The sequence below is a fragment of the Cervus canadensis genome, chromosome X (genome assembly GCF_019320065.1).
Source record: "Cervus canadensis isolate Bull #8, Minnesota chromosome X, ASM1932006v1, whole genome shotgun sequence".
Classification (NCBI taxonomy): Eukaryota; Metazoa; Chordata; class Mammalia; order Artiodactyla; family Cervidae; genus Cervus; species Cervus canadensis.
Genome location: NC_057419.1, coordinates 102,199,892 through 102,220,234, shown reverse-complemented (window position 1 = coordinate 102,220,234; position 20,343 = coordinate 102,199,892). Strand labels below are relative to the sequence as shown.

Genomic DNA, 20,343 nt, shown 5'->3' with positions numbered 1-20,343 from the left:
ATGGTTTTTGCCATACATTGACAGGAATCAGCCATGGATTTACATGAGTTCCCCGTCCCGATCCCCCCTCCCACCTCCCTCTCCATCCCATCCCTCTGGGTCTTCCCAGTGCACCAGCCCTGAGCACTTGTCTCATGCATACAACCTGGGCTGGTGATCTGTTTCACCCTTGGTAGTATACATGTACCCCAGTGTTCATTGCAGCACTGCTTACTTTAATTTGTTGTTCTTTCTCCCTTTATTTTTTTTAAATACAATAGGCATTATTTATTGAGGTCTTAAGCCTCATCCCTGGACTTTAACGGGATGAGGCATTTGGAAAGAGGTTGGAGGAGACAAAACAAAGTCGAGGGACCTTGAGCCCACTGCCTAGGCAAGGACTTAGACATGCTAGATACTGGGCTGCAGGAAGGGAACATTCCTGGGAGGTTCCAATTTCTGGGCAGGAGCATAGAGCTGCTCTGTGTGAGGGTGGGGGATTAGGAGGAGGGGAGAGGGAGAGGTGCCACAACTACTTAGGTTCGCATCTTCAACTAATCTCGCTTCCATTTGCAAGCTCATCTCACCATGCCTTACCCAGCAGGAACACTGGTTCTCCTTCTGGTCCTCTCCTTTCACACATTCCCTTGCCTACTATTCCCCTGTCTACCAGTGATAGCTTCTCCCCCAGTCACTCCCATACTGCTCATCCCTCCTTCTTCGCACTAATTGCACCCAGGAGACACTTTGCTAGGAAACCAGACCTTATCACTCAGTTCACCCCAAGACCAGGGGCACTTGGGTTCTTCTGCCCCCTGGAAGAATCTGGATAAGGAAATGGGGTGAGCATGGAGATGAGATAACCAGTCCAGAGGTCTGCAACCCTTCAACAAAAACCCTACAAACAAGTCCCAAGCAAACAAGGACCCAGACCATTTACAGCCCCACTCATTTCTTTCTCTAGTCTGGCCATCCTCCACTATATACTTTTCCTTAATAGTCTGGGAGTCTAGACCAAAGTGTTCAGGCTGTGGGCACATCCCATCTGTAGCTTCCCCATCTTTCATAGCTGCAATCTCCACTTCCTCCATGCTATTTGTACCATCATCCTTATCAGTCTCTCTGGCTGTAGTCAGTCCATTGGCTCTGACCTTACACTTTCTTTGGGTGATGAGAGAGACCATCGCCTTCAGAGCAGCCCTGTCACTCCTCTGGAAGTGGTGGAACATGGTCTGTAGCTGCTGACTCACCTGGAGCAGACTACCACTCCCCACAACCATATTAAACTCATTCACCATTAGCTCCCTGAGGAAGTCCTTCACCTCATCTAGCTCCAAGCCAGCATTGCGGAAGAAGTACTCCTCCACTGCACCCCCCAGGTATACAGCCTTCTCCCGGCTGTGCAAAACCCCAAAGCCATTCTCCACAGCAATCTGCAAGGTGGGCCAGGCTTCCAGCGATGCACAGACCACAGTCCCTAAGAGCCTCTTTCTTTATTTCCTAAAATAGAAATGGGTTATTAATTTTAGATCATTCTTCTTTTCTAATATTTGAATGTAATTCTATAAATGTCCCTCTAAACATTGTTTTAACTCTATTACAAAGTTTGATAGGTTGTATTTTCATTCTCATTTAGTTCAATATGTTGAGACTTGTTCTTTGATCCATGGTTTATTTAGAAGTGTGTAGTTCAATTTCCAAACACGGGGATTTTCCAGCCCTCTTTCTATTATTGATTTATAGTTTAATTACAGTTTTGTCAGAGAATATACTTTATATGATTTCTATTTTTTTAGATTTCTCAAGGTATGTTTTATGACCTAGAATGTAGTCTGCCTTGGTGAATGTTTCATGTGAACTTCTGAAGAATGTCTATTCTGTTGTTGTTGGATGGATTATGCTATAAATGTCGCTTAGATCAAGTTGACTGATAGTACCCTTCAGGTCATCCATATCTTTATTGATTTTCTGCTTGCTGGATCTATCAGTTAATGACACAAGGGTTGAAGTCTCCAACTGTAATGGTGGACTGTTTCTCCTTCAAGTTCTATCATTTTGCTTCATGTATTTTGATGCTCTGTTGTTAGGTACATAAATGGTAAGGATTGCTATGTGTCTTTGTAAAAGTAACTTGTTTACCATTATATAATGTCCCTCCTTATCCCCTGTTAATCTTTTTTATTTTGAAGTATGCTTTGTCTAAATTTAAGATAGCCCTCTGGCTAACAAACACATGAAAAGATGCTCAACATCACTCATTATCAGAGAAATGCAAATCAAAACCACAATGAGGTACCATTACACACCAGTCAGGATGGCTGCTATCCAAAAGTCTACAAGCAATAAATGCTGGAGAGGGTGTGGAGAAAAGGGAACCCTCTTACACTGTTGGTGGGAATGCAAACTAGTACAGCCACTAGGGAAAACAGTGTGGAGATTTCTTAAAAAACTGGAAATAGAACTGCCATATGACCCAGCAATCCCACTTCTGGGCATACACACTGAGGAAACCAGATCTGAAAGAGACACGTGCACCCCAATGTTCATCGCAGCACTGTTTATAATAGCCAGGACATGGAAGCAACCGAGATGTCCATCAGCAGACGAATGGATAAGGAAGCCGTGGCACATATACACCATGGAATATTACTCAGCCATTAAAAAGAATTCATTTGAATCAGTTCTAATGAGATGGATGAAACTGGAGCCCATTATACAGAGTGAAGTAAGCCAGAAAGATAAAGAACATTACAGCATACTAACACATATATATGGAATTTAGAAAGATGGTAATGATAACCCTATATGCAAAACAGAAAAAGAGACACAGAAGTACAGAACAGACTTTTGAACTCTGTGGGAGAAGGTGAGGGTGGGATGTTTCGAAAGAACAGCATGTATATTATCTATAGTGAAACAGATCACCAGCCCAGGTGGGATGCATGAGACAAGTGCTCGGGCCTGGTGCACTGAGAAGACCCAGAGGAATCGGGTGGAGAGGGAGGTGGGAGGGGGGATCGGGATGGGGAATACATGTAACTCCGCGGCTGATTCATGTCAATGTATGACATAACCCACTGAAATGTTGTGAAGTAATTAGCCTCCAACTAATAAAAAATAAAATAAAATAAAATCTAAAAAAATAAATAAAAAATAAAATCCCCAAACTCAAGGAAATTTGGCTTCCCCTTTTCATCATCAATAAAGTGGCTTGATCTGCTTCTGTTGAAAACAAACAAACAAAAAAAAAGATAGCCCTCCAACTTTCTTTAGATTAGTGTTGGCATGATGTTGTTTTCTCCATCTTTACTTTTTACTAAGTATGAATCTTCATAATTAAAGTGGGTTTCTTGTACGCAGCATGTACTTTGGTTTTGTGTTTTGTTGTTGCTATTGTTGTGGTTTATCCATTCTGACAACCTCTGCCTTGGACTGGTATAGGTAGAGAATTCACATTTAGAGTAATTAATGATCTAGCATCTTTGTGACTGCTTTCTATTCATTACTTTCAATTTTTTCTTTGATTCTCTCTGTCTCTTTCTGCCTTCTCCTATTTTAATTGAACATTTTTTTATGATTACAGTTTAGACCCTTTTCTGATAAAAAAAATTTCATTTTTAAAAAATTTTAGTGTTGAAATATGCCTTACAATATACATTTTAAAATAATATATGTCCACCCTCAATTGGAAAAATAGACTGGACATGGAACAACAGATTGGTTCCAAATAAGAAAAAAAGTACGTCAATGCAGTATATTGTCACCCTGCTTATTTAACTTATATGTAGAGTACATCTACAGTACATCATATATGTAGATGCACTCTACATATATGTACTGTACTTATATGTAGATGTGCTCTACATATATGTACTTTGCATATATGTAGAGTACATCAGCTGGGCTGGATGAAACACAAGCTGGAATCAAGATTGCTGGGAGAAATATCAATAACTTCAGATATGCAGATGACACCATCCTTATGGCAGAAAGTGAAGAAGAACTAAAGAGCCTCTTGATGAAAGTGGAAGAGGAGAGTGAAAAAGTTGGCTTAAATTCAATATTCAGGAAACTAAGATCATGGCATCTGGTGTTTTTACTTCATGGCAAATAGATGGGGAAACAGTGGAAACAGTGGCAAACTTTATATTTGGGGGCTCCAAAATCACTGCAGATGCTGACTGCAGCCAAAGACACTTACTCCTTGAAAGTTATGACCAACCTAAACAGCATGTTAAAAAGCAAAGACGTTACTTTGCCAACAAAGGTCTGTCTAGTCAAAGCTGTGGTTTTTCCAGTAGTCATGTATGGATGTGAGAGTTGGACTATAAAGAAAGCTGAGCGCCAGAGAACTGATGGTTTTGAACTATGCTGTTGGAGAAGACTCTTGAGAGTCCCTTGGACTGCAAGGAGATCCAACCAGTCCATCCTAAAGGAAATCAGACCTGAATATTCATTGGAAGGACTGATTCTGAAGCTGAAACTCCAATACTTTGGGCACCTGATGCGAAGAACTGACTCATTTGAAAAGACCTTGATGCTGGGAAAGATTGAAGGCAGGAGGAGAAGGGGACCACAGAGGATGAAATCGTTGGATGGCATCACCGACTCAATGGACATGAGTTTGAGTAAACTCTGGGAGGTGGTGAGAGACAGGGAGGCCTGGCGTGCTGCAGTCCATGGGGTCACAAAGAGTTGGACATGACTGAGCAACTGAACTGAACTGGACTGAACCCTCAAATAACATTATATCAATTCTCATATAATTAGTGGAGTATTCTCAGTTCCTTCATTCTTTGTCTTGTGATATTGCAGCCATATTTGTTTGTTATAAACACTCAATACATTTTTTGCTGTAATTGCTTTAAACAAACATTTGTGCATGCACATTAAGTCACTTCAGTCATGTCCAACTCTTTGCGACCCTATGGACTGTAGTCCTCCAGGCTCCCCTGTCCATGGGACTCTCCAGGCAAGAATACTGGAGTGGGTTGCCATGCTTTCCTCCAGGGGATCTTCCTGACACAGAGATGGAATTCGAGCATGCTACAGCTCCTACATTGCAAGTGGATTCTTTACCGCTGAGCCAAAATATATGTTGTGTACAGGAAACTAACTTTAATTATGAAGATTCATAATCAGTGAAAAGTAAAAATGGAGAAGCCCAAACAAGCATTTATCTTTTACCAGTTAAGAATAAGAAAAATGCTTCCTTTTATTTTACCTTCATTTATTTATTTATTTTATGGCACTTTTTCTTTCTTAACTCAGAGTTTCTGTTTAATATCATCTTATCCTGTGGAAATAACTTCTTTTAACATTTCTTACAGACAAGATAACTGCTGAGAATCAATTGCCTTACTTTTTGTTCATGTGAGAATATCTATTTCTCCTTCATTTTTGAAGGATAAATTTCCTGGACATAGAAGTTAACTTTAGTGATTTTTTTTAGCTGTTTATTTATTGACATGTTGTCCATGTATCATGAATTTACCAGTTAAAATGTACAATTCATTGATTTGTAATTTATTCATAGGTTATATAACCATAACCACTACCATATTCTAGAATATTTTCATCACTCCAATGGGAAATGCTGTCCAGTTGGCAGACATTTTCCATTTCTACCTTCATCTGGCCCCTGGCATCCACTACTCTATTTTCTGTCTTTAGAGAATTACCTAATCTGGGACATATTCATTCATATGAACAGAATAATACAATATGCAGCCTTTTGTGCCTGGCTTCTTTTAATTAACATAATCATTTCAGAGGTATAGCATGTTATAGCATGTATCAGAGCTCCATTCATTTTATGGCCAAATAATATTACATTGCATGTTTTATTTATTTGATCACCAGTTGGTGGACATTTGAGTTGCTTCAACTTTTTGACTATAGGACTGCTATAAACATTCATGTTCAAGTCCTTGGGTAAACATTTTTTGTCATCCTTTGTGGTGTATACCTAGGAGTGGGATTGCTGGGTCATTTGGTAACACAATGTTTAACTTTTTAAGCAACTTCCAAAGTGTTTTCCACCAGGGCTATACTATTTTGCATTCCCATAAATGGTGTATGAAAGTTCAATTTTTTTTCCCATCCTCATCACACTTGTTCTTGTCTGTTCTCTCACTAGAGCCATCATCTTGGTGTGCAGTGCTTAGTTATCATCTGTATATCTTCATTTAGTGAATTTCCTGTCCAAATCTTTTGTCCATTTTTTGCATTATTGCCTTTCATATATTTTGCCAGATTCTTAAGTTTTTCATACTTAAATGTTATTGTTAATGTTACTATTTTTATTTTAATTTTCAATTGTCTATCCTACTATATAAAAAACAATTCATTGGATTTTATATATCAACTGTACATCTTGCAACATTGCTTAAATTACTTCTTAGTTTTAGTTATTTGTTGTTGTTGTAGATTTCATTGGATATTCTATACTGATGTCGCCTGCAAGTAAAAACAGTTTAATTCTTCTTTTCCAAACTGGATAACTTCTCACACATTTTCTAATATGATTTCAGGGACAGATATTCAGTACAATGATAGTGGACACCTTTTTGTTATTTTGATCTTAGAAGTAGAGCACTCAGTCTTCTACTGAAAGAGTCAATTCCATAGGAAGGTTGATAAGAAGTTCAGGGTCCCCAAGGAGGAGAAAGGGGTCCAGACTCTCAAGGAAGAGAAAAAGACAAACATTTTTTTTTCTATATTGCTTTGCCTTAGTCAGTATAACAATGTATCTTGCTCAAGGATATGTTTCTCTTTAACAAGAACCTTCTGACTAATCTTGTTATCTTAAAACTTGTATACTGTGGGAGTGGGTCTGGTAAGATCTTTCTATTGTTAGTTCTAATCCTATCATCTAAAAATGTAAATTGTGAGAGTGGGTCTAATAAGATCTTTACAACCTTGAGACATCCTTTTGATTTATCCTAATAACCAATTGAAAAAGTATATAACTCCCTTTTCTAAGAGTAGTGAGTGGGGCACTCTTTGTCTCCCTTCTGATGTCTATGTCAGAAGCTTTCTCTGTCCTCTTTCACTTTAATAAAACTCTGCTACACAAAAGCTCTTGAGTGATCAAGCCTGGTCCCTGGTCCTGCAGCTAAATCTTCTTCAGAGATCATGAATCCGACATCATTCTCGGTAATCTATCATCTTGGGGGCTCATCCGGGATCTTCAGGAAAAGGTAAGAACATTCAGAGCTCTAGCCTCCCTGCTTTCTCAGCATACATGTTTTCTGCTTTACTTTACTAACTCTTTGGTGTGCTGTGTGAATGAATGACATGCCCTGCGCGAAGCAAGTGATGAGTCCTGCTGTGTAGTTTTGAGGTGCCTTGTAATGACTGAAGGCAGGCCCCAAAAGGGGAGCCTTGTTGGGGGTTTATATGGACCTGCCAATGCCAAGAGACATCCAAGGTCCCTGTGAAGGGAGTGGCCAGAAATGGGCGAAGCGTGTGCTCCAAACTTTAGTTTCTTGGTCACCTTTTCCTGGTCATTTGGACCATTTCATAATTGCGTGGGGAATTAGAACTACTAACCTACTCTGTCAGATCATAGACTTCCAAGGGACTTGTGATCCATGCAGCTACTGTATACTTTTACTTAGACCCCCCCTTGTACAGAAGTGCCTAGCCTTGCTAGGAGCAAAAAGTTACAAGAGCACGTTTGGGAGTGAGGCGGAGCTCTAGCTCCAGGAACATCTCTCAGGCTAGAGGTCCATCTCTTGGCTGCCTGCTTCAAGGGCCAGCAACCTAAAAGTGAGTCTTTGTCATGGCTGTGCCTCTGATCTGTGTGGATACAAGCATCACTGGTAACCATGAGGTTTTTGAGGACACAGATCTGGAATTGCAGGACCTGGTCAAATTGGAAGTGCAGTGGGCTTCTTCCTTTGGTAGTGCTAGCTCTTAGCAGACCAGAGAAAGCTCTTGAATGGCTTCTGTCTCAACTTTTTAGATATTTCTTTTGTGAAAGCTGTGGAAATGAACTGGAAGCATTGACCTTAGTAGCTTGATGACAAAAATCACTTTTTCCTCACTGGCTGACCTCGCTGGTGTGGTGACACTCATAAGGGACATCTTGGTTGTTGTTCATCCCTTTATGACTCACCACTTCTACTATGGTCAGGATGGTACTCAGGAATGTGCATGGGCACATGTAAGACGGATGCTTCCCCTAGTAGTCTTAGCTTGGAAAACATTCTGGAAAGCTATTCTGCTCCAACCTGGGTGTCATCAGAAGAAGAGAGCAAATTAAACAGAGGTCATGGTGGTAAGGATCTGAAAATCAATCTGGGATGCCATCAGGTCTACCCTTGATGCATCTCCACCCTACCTCAGTGGTAGAACCAAGAAGGATGAGTAAGGTGCCTGTGTTGGTAAGGCACAGACTAAGTCTGGCCAGGGAAGGAAAGCTTTGGTGGAAAGTCTGTCTACACTCCCATCTAAAGCAGGGAGGGACACCTCCAGTGGAAAAAAGCCATGGCTGTGGATGCCACTTTTTTCTCTCTTACATATGGGAGCTAGAAGTTCCAGAACCAATCCTTTAAAATGTATTTTTAAAAAACTGGGACAAGTTTGATCCTCAGAATTTAAAAAGACATGCCTGAGATTCTGTAATACTGAATGGCTACAATATCCTTTGTGAGACGGGAAACACTGGCCAGTTGAAGGGTCTCTTAATTATAATACTGTTTTACAATTAGACCGGTTCTGTAGAAAACAAGATAAATGGGTAGAAGTGCCATATGTGTTGCTCTTTATCTCTCTGTGAGACATGCCAGACTTATGTCCTAAGGGTAAAGATTTGGGTGTGAAACCCACAGCAGCTGCCTCCTGTCCTCGTACTTTGTCCCTGCATCTGGGGCTCCCAACTGAACAGGCTGAGAATACGCGCACCCTTTCAGGATGGGTTGTCTCAGTCTTAGTAGAAATTCAAGCAGTACCAATTGTGGTCAACACTATCTAGAGGATCCAGAAAAGTTCACAGAAGCCTTTATGGGACTAATTTTACTTTATGACCTTTCTTGGAGAAATGTAATATATGCCTTGGGGCAGATGCTGACTCCTGACTCCTGACTTGAAAACTCAAGTTTTAGGGGAAGCTACTCCTTTTGGTGTTGGTGATGGACAGGGAAGCCTGGTGTGCTGCAGTCCATAGGGTCACAAAGAGTCAGACATGACTGCGTGACTGAGCTAAGTGAACTGCTTTTGGAGATGAATGACTTAAGCGTGAGGCAAGGAAAAAGAAGGAACATGAAATATCCCTCCTTCTTACTGGGAGCCAAGCAGTTCCAATAACAGAGCCACTTTGCTGGATGTATTCTTGAAGGACTTAAGCAAGTGCATGCTAAGACTTTAAACTATGCTAATTGGCTGACATAGAACAGGGAGAGAAGGAAACTCCTGGTAAATTCCTAGATAGACTATGGGAGGCTCTTCGTAAGTTTACTGACATTGATTTCAAAATCAATGAGGGAAAAGGGAAAAATAATCTTGAAAGATAGATTTCTCACTCAGTCAGCTCCAGGTATCTGCTGTACACTACTAAAACAGGCATTCAGACCAAATCAGTCTTTAGAAAAACTGTTGCAGCTGGCTCAGACAGTATATTATGGTAGAGAATATGAGGAGGAAAATAAGAGCAAAAAACAAAAGAACCAGGCAATAGACTGAAGCCCCAACAATGGCTGTTTGACCTGCTCTGAAACAGCCTTTGGAAAAATACCCAGAGGAAGCCAGGTGAAAAGGGATGGACTGGTTACTACTATGGGAAGGATGGGCATCTCAAGTAGGATTGCCTTCAGGTATCTAAGCTGCCCCAGCTCGTTGTCTGGTCTGCAAAGGACCATACTGGAGAAGAGACTGCCCTCCAAGGTGTAGCCCCCAGGGGTCGGACTTTCAAGACAATTGGGACTGCAGATGTCCCAGCGTCCCCACACAACCTCCCATCCTAATTACACCCGAAGAACCCCAGGTATTAATTACTGTGGGGGGGTGGCAATCAGTCAATTTCTTTTGGACACTGGGGCAACTCTCTCTGTGCTCACTGAAGCCCCTGGTCTGCTTTCTTCCCAATCCACTACCATAATGGGACTGTCTAGATGATCCAAATGTTATTATTTTAGTTGTCCTTTAAGGGGCAACTAGGACTCTGTGCTATTTTCTCAAGTTTCTAATTGTGCCAGAGTCTACCTCACCCCTTCTGGTGAGGGATACACTGAGCAAGGTCCAGGCCTCTGTTTTCATGAATATGGAGCCTGCTCTTTCTCTCCCCTTAATTGAACAAAATGTAAATCCTAGACTGTGGACTGATGGAAAAACTGGGTAGAACACAAAATACTGTTTCTATCATTATCAAGCTCAATGACCCTCACCTATTTTCACATCAAAAGCAGTATCCATTAAAGCCTGAGGTTAAGGGTTAACACCCATCATTGAAAATGTAAAGGAAAACTCCTATTTTGGGTGTGAAAAAGTCAAATGATAAATGGAGACTTGCTCGAGATATACAAATAATAGATGCCTAATCCTATACTTTATTGTCTGAAATTCCTAAACAAGCCAAATATGACTTTAAGACAATTGAGAGGATTTTGGGGATCACAGGCTATTGCTACATTTGGATTCTGGGTTATGGGGAACTTGCCCAGCTTTTATATAAACTTATAACTGAAACTCAGCAGGACCAAACCAACAAGCTAGTTTGGTCCCCCAAGACTCAAAAGGCTTTTAAGACTCTTCAGACTGCTCTCTTGCAGACTCCAACTTTGAGCTTGCCCACAGAATCAGAGTTTAGTTTTAGTGAAAAAAGGCTATGGCCACATTCCTTAAGGGTGATCACTGCTATTGTTTTGCTAATGCCTAAAGCTCATAACTCCAGAAAGAAAGAACTCCAGAAAGAAATAACTCCAGAAAGAATGAAGGGATGGAGCCAAAGCAAAAACAATACCCAATTGTGGATGTGACTGGTGATAGAAGCAAAGTCCAATGCTATAAAGAGCAATATTGCATAGGAACCTGGAATGTTAGGTCCATGAATCAAGGCAAATTGGAAGTGGTCAAACAGGAGATGGCAAGAGTGAATGTTGACATTCTAGGAATTAGTGAACTAAAGTGGACTGGAATTGGTGAATAACTCAGATGACCATTATATCTACTACTGTGAGCAGGAATCCCTTAGAAGAAATGGAGTAGCCATCATGGTCAACAAAAGAGTCTGAAATGCAGTACTTGGATGCAATCTCAAAAACAACAGAATGATCTCTGTTCATTTCCAAGGCAAACCATTCAATACCACGATAAGCCAAGTCTATGCCCCAACCAGTAATGCTAAAGAAGCTGAAGTTGAACGGCTCTATGAAGACCTACAAGACCTTTTAGAACTAACACCCAAAAAAGATGTCCTTCTCATTATAGGAGACTGGAATGCAAAAGTAGGAAGAAACACCTGGAGTAACAGGCAAATTTGGCCTTGGAGTATGGAATGAAGCAGGGCAAAGGCTGATAGAGTTCTGCCAAGAGAATGCACTAGTCATAGCAAACACCCTCTTGCAACAACACAAGAGAAGACTTTACACATGGACATCACCAGATGGTCGACACTGAAATCAGATTGATTATATTCTTTGCAGCCAAAGATGGAGAAGCTCTATACAGTCAGCAAAAACAAGACTGGGAGCTGACTGTGGCTCAGATCATGAACTCTTTATTGCCAAATTCAGACTTAAACTGAAGAAAGTAGGGAAAACCACTAGACCATTCAGGTATGCCCTAAATCAAATCCCTTATGACTATACAGTGGAAGTGAGAAATAGATTTAAGGGACTAGATCTGATAGACAGAGAGCCTGATGAACTATGGACAGAGGTTTGTAACATTGTACAGGATACAGGCATCAAGACCATCCCCATGGAAAAGAAATGCAAAAAGGCAAAATGCTTGTCTGAGAAGGCCTTACAAATAGCTGTGAAAAGAAGAGAAGAGAAAAGCAAAGGAGAAAAGGAAAGATATTCCCATTTGAATGCAGAGGTCCAAAGAATAGCCAGGAGAGATAAGAAAGCCATTCTCAGCGATCAATGCAAAGAAATAGAGGAAAACAATAGAATGGGAAAGACTAGAGATCTCGTCAAGAAAATTAGAGATACCAAGGGAATATTTCATGCAAAGATGGGCTCAATAAAGGACAGAAATGGTATGGACCTAACAGAAGCAGAAGATATTAAGAAGAGGTGGCAAGAATACACAGAAGAACTGTATAAAAAAGATCTTCATGACCCAGATAATCACAATGGTGTGATCACTCACCTAGAGCCAGACATCCTGGAATGTGAAGTCAGGTGAGCCTTAGAAAGCATCACTACGAACAAAGCTAGTGGACGTGATGGAATTCCAGTTGAGCTATTTCACATCCTGAAAGATGATGCTGTGAAAGTGCTACACTCAATATGCCAGCAAATTTGGAAAACTCAGCAGTGGCCACAGGACTGGGAAAGGTCAGTTTTCATCCCAACCCCTAAGAAAGGCAATCCCAAAGAACGCTCAAACTACCACACAATTGTACTCATTTCACACACTAGAAAAGTAATGCTCAAAATTCTCCAAGCCAGGCTTCAGCAATACGTGAACCATGAGCTTCCAGATGTTCAAGCTGGTTTTAGAAAAGGCAGAGGAACCAGAGATCAAATTGCCAACATCTGCTGGATCATCGAAAAAGCAAGAGAGTTCCAGAAAAATGTCTACTTCTGCTTTATTGACTATGCCAAAGCCTTTGACTGTGTGGATCACAATAAACTGTGGAAAATTCTGAAAGAGATGGGAATACCAGACCACCTGACCTGCCTCTTGAAAAACCTGTATGCAGGTCAGGAAGCACTAGTTAGAACTGGACATGGAACAACAGACTGGTTCCAAATAGGAAAAGGAGTACGTCAAGGCTGTATATTGTCATCTTGCTTATTTAACTTATATGCAGAGTACATCATGAGAAACTCTGGGCTGAAAGAAGCACAAGCTGGAATCAAGATTGCTGGGAGAAATATCACTAACCTCAGATATGCAGATGACACCACCCTTATGGCAGAAAGTGAAGATGAACTAAAAAGTCTCTTGATGAAGGTGAAAGAGGAGAGTGAAAAAGTTGGCTTGAAGCCCAACATTCAGAAAACTAGGATCATGGCACCTGATCCCATCACTTCATGGAAAATAGATGGGGAGAGAGTGGAAACAGTGTCAGACTTTATTTTTGGGGGCTCCAAAATCACTGCAGATCGTGATTGTAGCCATGAAATTAAAAAAATGCTTATTCTTTGGAAGGAAAGTTATGACCAACCTAGATAGCATATTAAAAAGCAGAGACATTACTTTGCCAACAAAGGTCCGTCTGGTCAAGGCTATGGTTCTTCCAGTGGTCATGTATGGATGTGAGAGTTGGACTGTGAGGAAAGTTGAGCACCGAAAAATTGATGCTTTTGAACTGTGGTGTTGGAGAAGACTTTTGAGAGTCCCTTGGACTGCAAGGAGATCCAACCAGTCCATTCTAAAGGAGATCAGCCCTGGGTGTTCATTGGAAGGACTGATGCTGAGGCTGAAACTCCAATACTTTGGCCATCTCATGCGAACAGTTGACTCATTGGAAAAGACCCTGATGCTGGGAGGGATTGGGGGCAGATGGAGAAAGGGACGACAGAGGATGAGATGGCTGGATGGCATCACCGACTCAATGGGCATGAGTCCACTAAGTTTCTGAAGAAACTCCGGGAGTTGGTGATGGACAGGGAGGGCTGGTGTGCTGCGATTCATGGGGTCGCAAACAGTCAGACACAACTGAGCGACTGAACTGAACTGAAAGCTCATATGTTTAGTAATGGGCAAAATCTTACTGTACTGACTTCTTATGAATGGGATCTTAAACTCTAAAGTTCAGAGCAACAATGCTCTGTTCTTAAAGCTACTGTAACTCAAGGGGTGTCAATACTCTAGGAATATAATATCACTTACACTGTTTCTGGAGACCCCAATCTTCAGAAAAGGTTGAAAAGGCTAATGACATTATTAAGAGGCATCTGTGTAAGCTAACTCAGGAAACACAAGACAGTTGCTTTAAAGTTTTACCCATAGCTTTAATGAGGGCTTGAACTGTTCCTAAAAAGGGATTGTCTCTATGGTAGACCGCTTTTGTGCAGATATTGTCATAGGTATCATAGATCCTTCATAGATCCTGAAGCCTTGAAATTAACTATGTGACTAAACTTTTAGCTTTTCAACAGACATTCCCAGGAGGCTAACTCCTGACCCAGCCTTTAAGTCAAACAAGCTGCTGTTTGAGCCAGGCACCAAGGTCCTGATAAAAACATTGGGATCTGGAGGGCAATCTTTTAAGCCCCTCTGGGAAGGCCCTTACCAGGTTATTCTTTCTTTTCCCACAGCAGTCAAAGTGCCAGGAATTGATTCTTGGGTGCACCACACTTGAGTTAAACACTGGCACCCTGACCAAAACTAAAACAATGTCATTTTATGTCTTCATCCTCTATGCGTTCACCTTTTACTTTTCAAATAGACCTGATGATCTATGTGGGCCTGCAACTGCTGAGTCCAAAATTCCTGAGTCTACCATTTGACATTCAAGAAAATGCCTTCCTGTCCTGGGCTCATTCTTATGCTGCATTCCATAATTGGTCTAATTGCTGGGTCTGCAGGGTGTTCTCCTCTTCATCAACTTAAGATTTCACATGGTGGGTTTCTCTGCTTCAAGGAAAGGACTTTCTTCAACTCTGCATATACCTTCAACAACAACAATCATATGTGATGCCTCTTCTTGATCTGATGACATCTAACAATCCTAAGATCGACAGATATAACTATGGACATAACGTAACTTTTAATTTTGATGATGTTTTAACTTGGTTTAATGACTATTTCGCCTTACATCTGTAACTGTATAATGGGGTTTGTTTCTAACCGTTTGAAAGCTTTTAAGTTACAAATGGTTGTTCAAGCTCCTACGAGTGCTTCAGCCTCCTCCAACTGTTATTTGGGACCCCTGGATCAGAGATCCTCAATATGAGGGTCAGAAGAATATGTTGCTTCAACAATTTAGGGACAGTGCCCCTCAACAGCAGGAAGTATTTATGGAACAAAAACAATGCCCCTTTCCCTTGGTAAAATAATTCTCCTAAAAGAAAAGGGGGGAATGAGAGAGTCAATTTCTTGGAAGGTTGATAAGAAGTCCAGGGTCCCCAAGGAGGGTAAAGGGGCCCAGGGCCCTCAAGAAGTAGAAAGGAGTCTGAGGCTCTCAAGGAGGAGAAAAGGACAAACCTTTTTTTTTCTACATTGCTTTGTATCTTGCTCAAGGATATGTTTCTCCTTAACAAGAACCTTCTGACTAATCTTGTTATCTTAAAACTTGTATACTGTGGGAGTGGGTCTGGTAAGATCTTTCTATTGTTAGTTCTAATCCTGTCATCTTAAAATGTAAATTGTGGGAGTGGATCCAGTAAGATCTTTACAGCCTTGAGACATCCTTTTGATTTATTGTAATAACCAATTGAAAAAGTAACTCCCTTCTCTAAGAGTAGAAGTGGGACACTCTTTGTCCCCCTTCTGATGTCTATGTCAGAAGATTTCTCTGTCCTCTTTCACTTTATTTTTTTCCCCTCTTTCACTTTAATAAAACTCTGCTACACAAAAGCTCTTGAGTGATCAAGCCTGGTCCCTGGTCCCAAAGCTAAATCTCCTTCAGAGATCACATATCTGACATCACTCACTGTAAGCCATCACTACCACAAAGTGTGGTGTTAGTTATACTGTTTATTATCTTCATCAGTTTGAAGAGGTTTTCTGTTTCTAGTTTACTGAGAGTTTTTATACAGAATGTGCTCAGTCACTTAGTCATGTCCAACTCTTTGTGACCCCATGGACTGTAGCCCACCATGCTCCTCTGTCCATGGGGATTCTCCAGGCAAGAATACTGGAGTGGGTTGCCATGCCTCCACCAGGGGATCTTCCCAGTCCAGGGATTGAACCCAGTTCTCCTGCATGGCAGGCAGATTCTTTACCATATGAGCCACCAGAGAAGCCCAAGAATACTGGAGAGAGTAGCCTGTCCCTTCTCCAGCAGATCTTCCCAACCGAGGAAAATGTTAGACTTTATCAAATTATTTTTCTGCATTTATTGAGATGACCCTATAGCTTTTCACTTTTAGTTCTTTTGTTTGTTTCTGTTCAGTCTCTCAGTCATGTCCAATTCTTTATGACCCCAGGGACTGTATCATGCCAGGCTTCCCAATACATCACCAACTCCCAGATCTTGCTCAAATGCTAGTTCATGATTGATGCCATCCAGTCATCTCAGCGTTTGTCATCCCCTTCTCCTCCTGCCTTCAATCTTTCCCAGGATCAAGGTATTTTCCAATGAGTCACTTCTTCACATCAGTTGGTCAAAATATTGGAGCTCAGCTCCAGTGTCAGTTTAGTTCTTTACTAAGATGAACTATACAGACTGATTTTTAAATGTTTAACCAGTCCTGCATTCTTGGGGGTGGGGAGACAAAACTCAATAGATTATGGTGTATCATACTTTGTATATATTGATGGACTCAGTGCTTCATTTTAGAGATGTTCCATTGCTACCTCTTCAAGTGCACAGTTTTCACCAGCTTCCCTGTTTAATCTGCCATCTATTCTATCCACTGTTTTTGTAATCTGACATGACAGGTTTCATATCTATAAGATCAATTTAGTTTTATTTTATGATTTCCAGCTCTCTATTTAATTTTAGAACATACAAAACAAAATTATTCCAAGTATTTTAATGTCTGTGTCTGCAAATTCTAAAATATAGGCCACTTTTGGGTCAGTTTGATTTTTCAAGGGAATTTTAATTTGATTTTTCTTACCTTACTGAGATTAAATATCTTTCTAATGTGGTTAAGGGCTAGTTCCATACCTTTCTTGTGAATTGGCTGCTCATGTCTTTTAAACATCTCTTAATAAAGTTAAAGTTCAGTGCTACATCTTTCTTATAAACTGTTGTGGCTTGTGTGTTTTTCACATTTTTCTATCAGGTTTTATGTTCCTTGTTCTAAAAATTTTAAGAGTCATCTTTTGGGCTTGTTTTTGGTGTGTTTTGTTCTACCCCTTAAAATCTTAAACACTGTGATGCATCCTGCATGAATAAGCAAACAGTGGATACTAGGAAGTGAGCACTTCACAGGAAACCCAGGAAGTCCCACTAAGCCAAAAATCTGTCCCCAGGGGCACACCTCAGCCTGGCTGACCCTGCTAGTCAATTAGGAACACAAGGAGTATGGTGAAGCACACAAACTCATTCCCCTTTCCTCCAAAGCCAACAACCTCAGTGAGAGACCTTGGGAATTAGATGCACAGGACATGATTAGTCAGTGTTTCCTCCAAGAAGCTTGTGGTAGCTCTTCATGGAAATGAATTCCACCATGGTCTAAACTGTGAGGTAAGCTCCAATGGAACTGCCATCAGGAAAACAAAGTGAGAAAAGAGATTTGTGCAGGCACATGTTGAGAAGACCTTTGCACAGGAGGTTCACACACTTCTGGGCAAGCTCCACCCCTTCCTGGGAATACTAATCAGTCTCTGGTTGTCATCTCCTGCATGGGATCACCCAGCAGAACCTGAAGCATGCATTCATCTGCCCCATCCCCATTACCCTGTTAAAACCCAAGCCTGGGTAGTACACCTAGTGAGGTGACCATGAGTCCTAGACTTGAAACAAGACAGCTCCAAGTGGAACAAGAGCAAATGTATTCAGTGCAATCTCACAGCCTGAAGACAGTGCTTTCAGGCTGGAAACTAGAAGACTGAGGAGAGCTATGTGAACACTGAGGAAAGGAGGTGGGATGGAAAAGGTTTCTGGTAGGTGGCCCAGAATTAAATGATCTTCAAGGTGCATTAAGACCACCTTGTAGGACGAAAGTGGAATGATTCTCATTTCCACAGACACTTAAATACAGCCTAATTACCACGGATGGATTTTAGGCAAGATATTAAAAACTAGATAATGGTGAAAGGTGAGAGAGAACAAAATGAAAGCCTGAATACTGTGGCTGTGGGGAAGGTTTGGAGGATACACACTACCCCTGCCATGTGACACATCAGAGTTGACTTAGAGAGATGAGGATGGCAGGTGAGTTTGGAGGGCTCTTTGGGGGCATTAAAAATACCTCATTTCTCCCACCAAAACATCTGAGTTGCTCCCCATCCTCCCCTGAGGTGTCAGGATAGGGCTTTGTGATGTCAAGGCTCACCCAGGGCCACCATTGGCTGGGGAAGTGACTTGCTGATCTCATAAAGCATAAGGGTGTGGCCCCCTGGGGAGGGGTATATATGGGGGTGCTCAGGGACTCTGGAGCAGACCACTGGGAGCTTTCAAAATGACTAAGGTGACTGGGAAGCCACAAAGCTCTAGAGAGGTTATGGAGCAGCCAACTCCAGATATGCAGGACAAAAAGATGAAGACCTCTTATCAACTGAGGTCCAAAGAAAGTGTCAAGGTGAGCTGAACCCACCCAAGCTCCCCTTGCCCATTGACACCACCCCATAAGACACCCTCCCCTGTCCTTGCCTGGCACATACCCCTTCTCTGCCCACATCCCTTCTCCTGAAGCTGTCATTCCTATTCATCTTCACCCTCTTCCCCAAACCAGTGCCATTCTGTGCTCCCTCTCTTGTTTTCTCCAGGTGACCAGGGCAACCGTGAGGGTGAATAAGCACATTCAAGAAAAGGTGGCCAACAAAGCTTCTCAAAAAACTGCCACCTAGAAGAAACTTAAGAAAATCAGGGTTCAAAGCTCTGTAGCCAGTGTTCCAAGGTGAATGAAGAGCTGAATCAGAACAAACCAGAGGAGGTTCCAGAGATCATGGAGACCCCTGCCGATCCAACTGGACCAGTGGGCAGCCAGGGACCTCAGAGCATGGCTAGAGACCTCAGAAATCTTTGGGGGGCTCACCGATAAGAAATGACCAACAGTACAGACATTGAAACTTACAGCAACAGCATGCATTAATAATGAAAAGTAAACAAAATCAACTTGCTGTTAAATTATGTATGTCTCTGAGCTCTCTGATAGATAGTAGGGCAAAGAGAGGGCAGGGAAAGCATGTGTGTGAAGAGGGAGGGAGATGGGTCCTGTGGAGTTGGAGATGGGACCAGAAGGTCCAGTTAGCCAGAAATTAGAGGGGAAGAACTGGGTCCAGACTGAGCCCCCAAAATATACTTCCCATGGGAGAAGAAGAAGAGGACTTGGTTCTGTGTGAGAGTGCAGAGGTGGGAACTTAGCTGGGGAGCCATGTCATGTGCGGGATGGCAGTGCCATTTCCTAAAAAGGCATACAAAGTAGTTGCCCCTAGGGCACCTACCTCATAGTAGTGCTTATTACACCTCAAGATATGATGTCGGCAACTAACAGCCTCAAAAACTCAATCTTGCTTACTAAAAGATAGTCCTTAGGAGTAAAATAATGGCGATTTTAAGTACGGAGGTTTCTCAAAACTCTAAAAATAGAACAGCACATGACCCAGCAATTTCATTTTGGTTATATATATATTTTTAAAACCCATAACATTAATTCAAAAGACACATGTACCCCAATGTTCCTTGAAGCACACCATTCACCAAGACATGGAAGCAACCTAAATGTCCATCATATGATAGATGAATGGATAAAGATGTGGTATATATGTACTATGGGACACTCATTGTTGTTCAGTCACTAAGTTATGTCCCACTCTTTGTGACCCCATCCAGGATTCTCTGTCCATGGAATTTTCCAGGCAAGAATACTCCAGTGGGTTGCCATTTCATTCTCCAAGGAATCTTCCTTACCTAGGGATTGAACCCACATCTTCTGCTTGACAGGCAGATTCTTTGCCACTGAGCCACCAAGGAAGACCTATGGAATACTACTCAGCCATAAAAATAATGAAATAATGCCATTTGCAACAACATGGAGGGTATAATACTAAGTAGAGTAACTTAGAGAAAGGCAAATACTCTATATCAATCATAGAACCTAAAAATACAACAAAGTAGAAAATATAACAAAAATGGAGGCTCAGAGATAAAGATAAATCTATTGGTTACCAGAGGGGAAGGGGAAGGGGAGGGGGAGGAACAATATAGAGGTAGGGGAGTGAGAGGCACAAAATGTTAGGTGTAAGATGAACTCAAGGATATATTCTGCAACATGGGGAATAGAGCCAGTATTTTGTAATAACTATAAGTGGAAGGTAGACATTAACAATTGTATAATAAGAAAAAAAAGAAAAGAATGTGTATGTGTATACATATATATATATATATATAATTTCATACAACCACAG

At 41.4% G+C, this 20,343-nt stretch overlaps 1 protein-coding gene across 1 annotated transcript in view; it reads right to left on the bottom strand.

Moving 5' to 3' along the window:
• Positions 1-704: 704 nt before the first annotated feature.
• LOC122435681 (pre-rRNA-processing protein TSR2 homolog) overlaps positions 705-20,343 on the bottom strand; it is a 114,678-nt gene continuing 95,039 nt past the window's right edge. The window contains exon 2 of the mRNA XM_043459810.1: positions 705-1,470. Coding sequence (XP_043315745.1) covers positions 705-1,470 — 766 coding nt within the window. The remainder of the gene's footprint in view (positions 1,471-20,343) is intronic.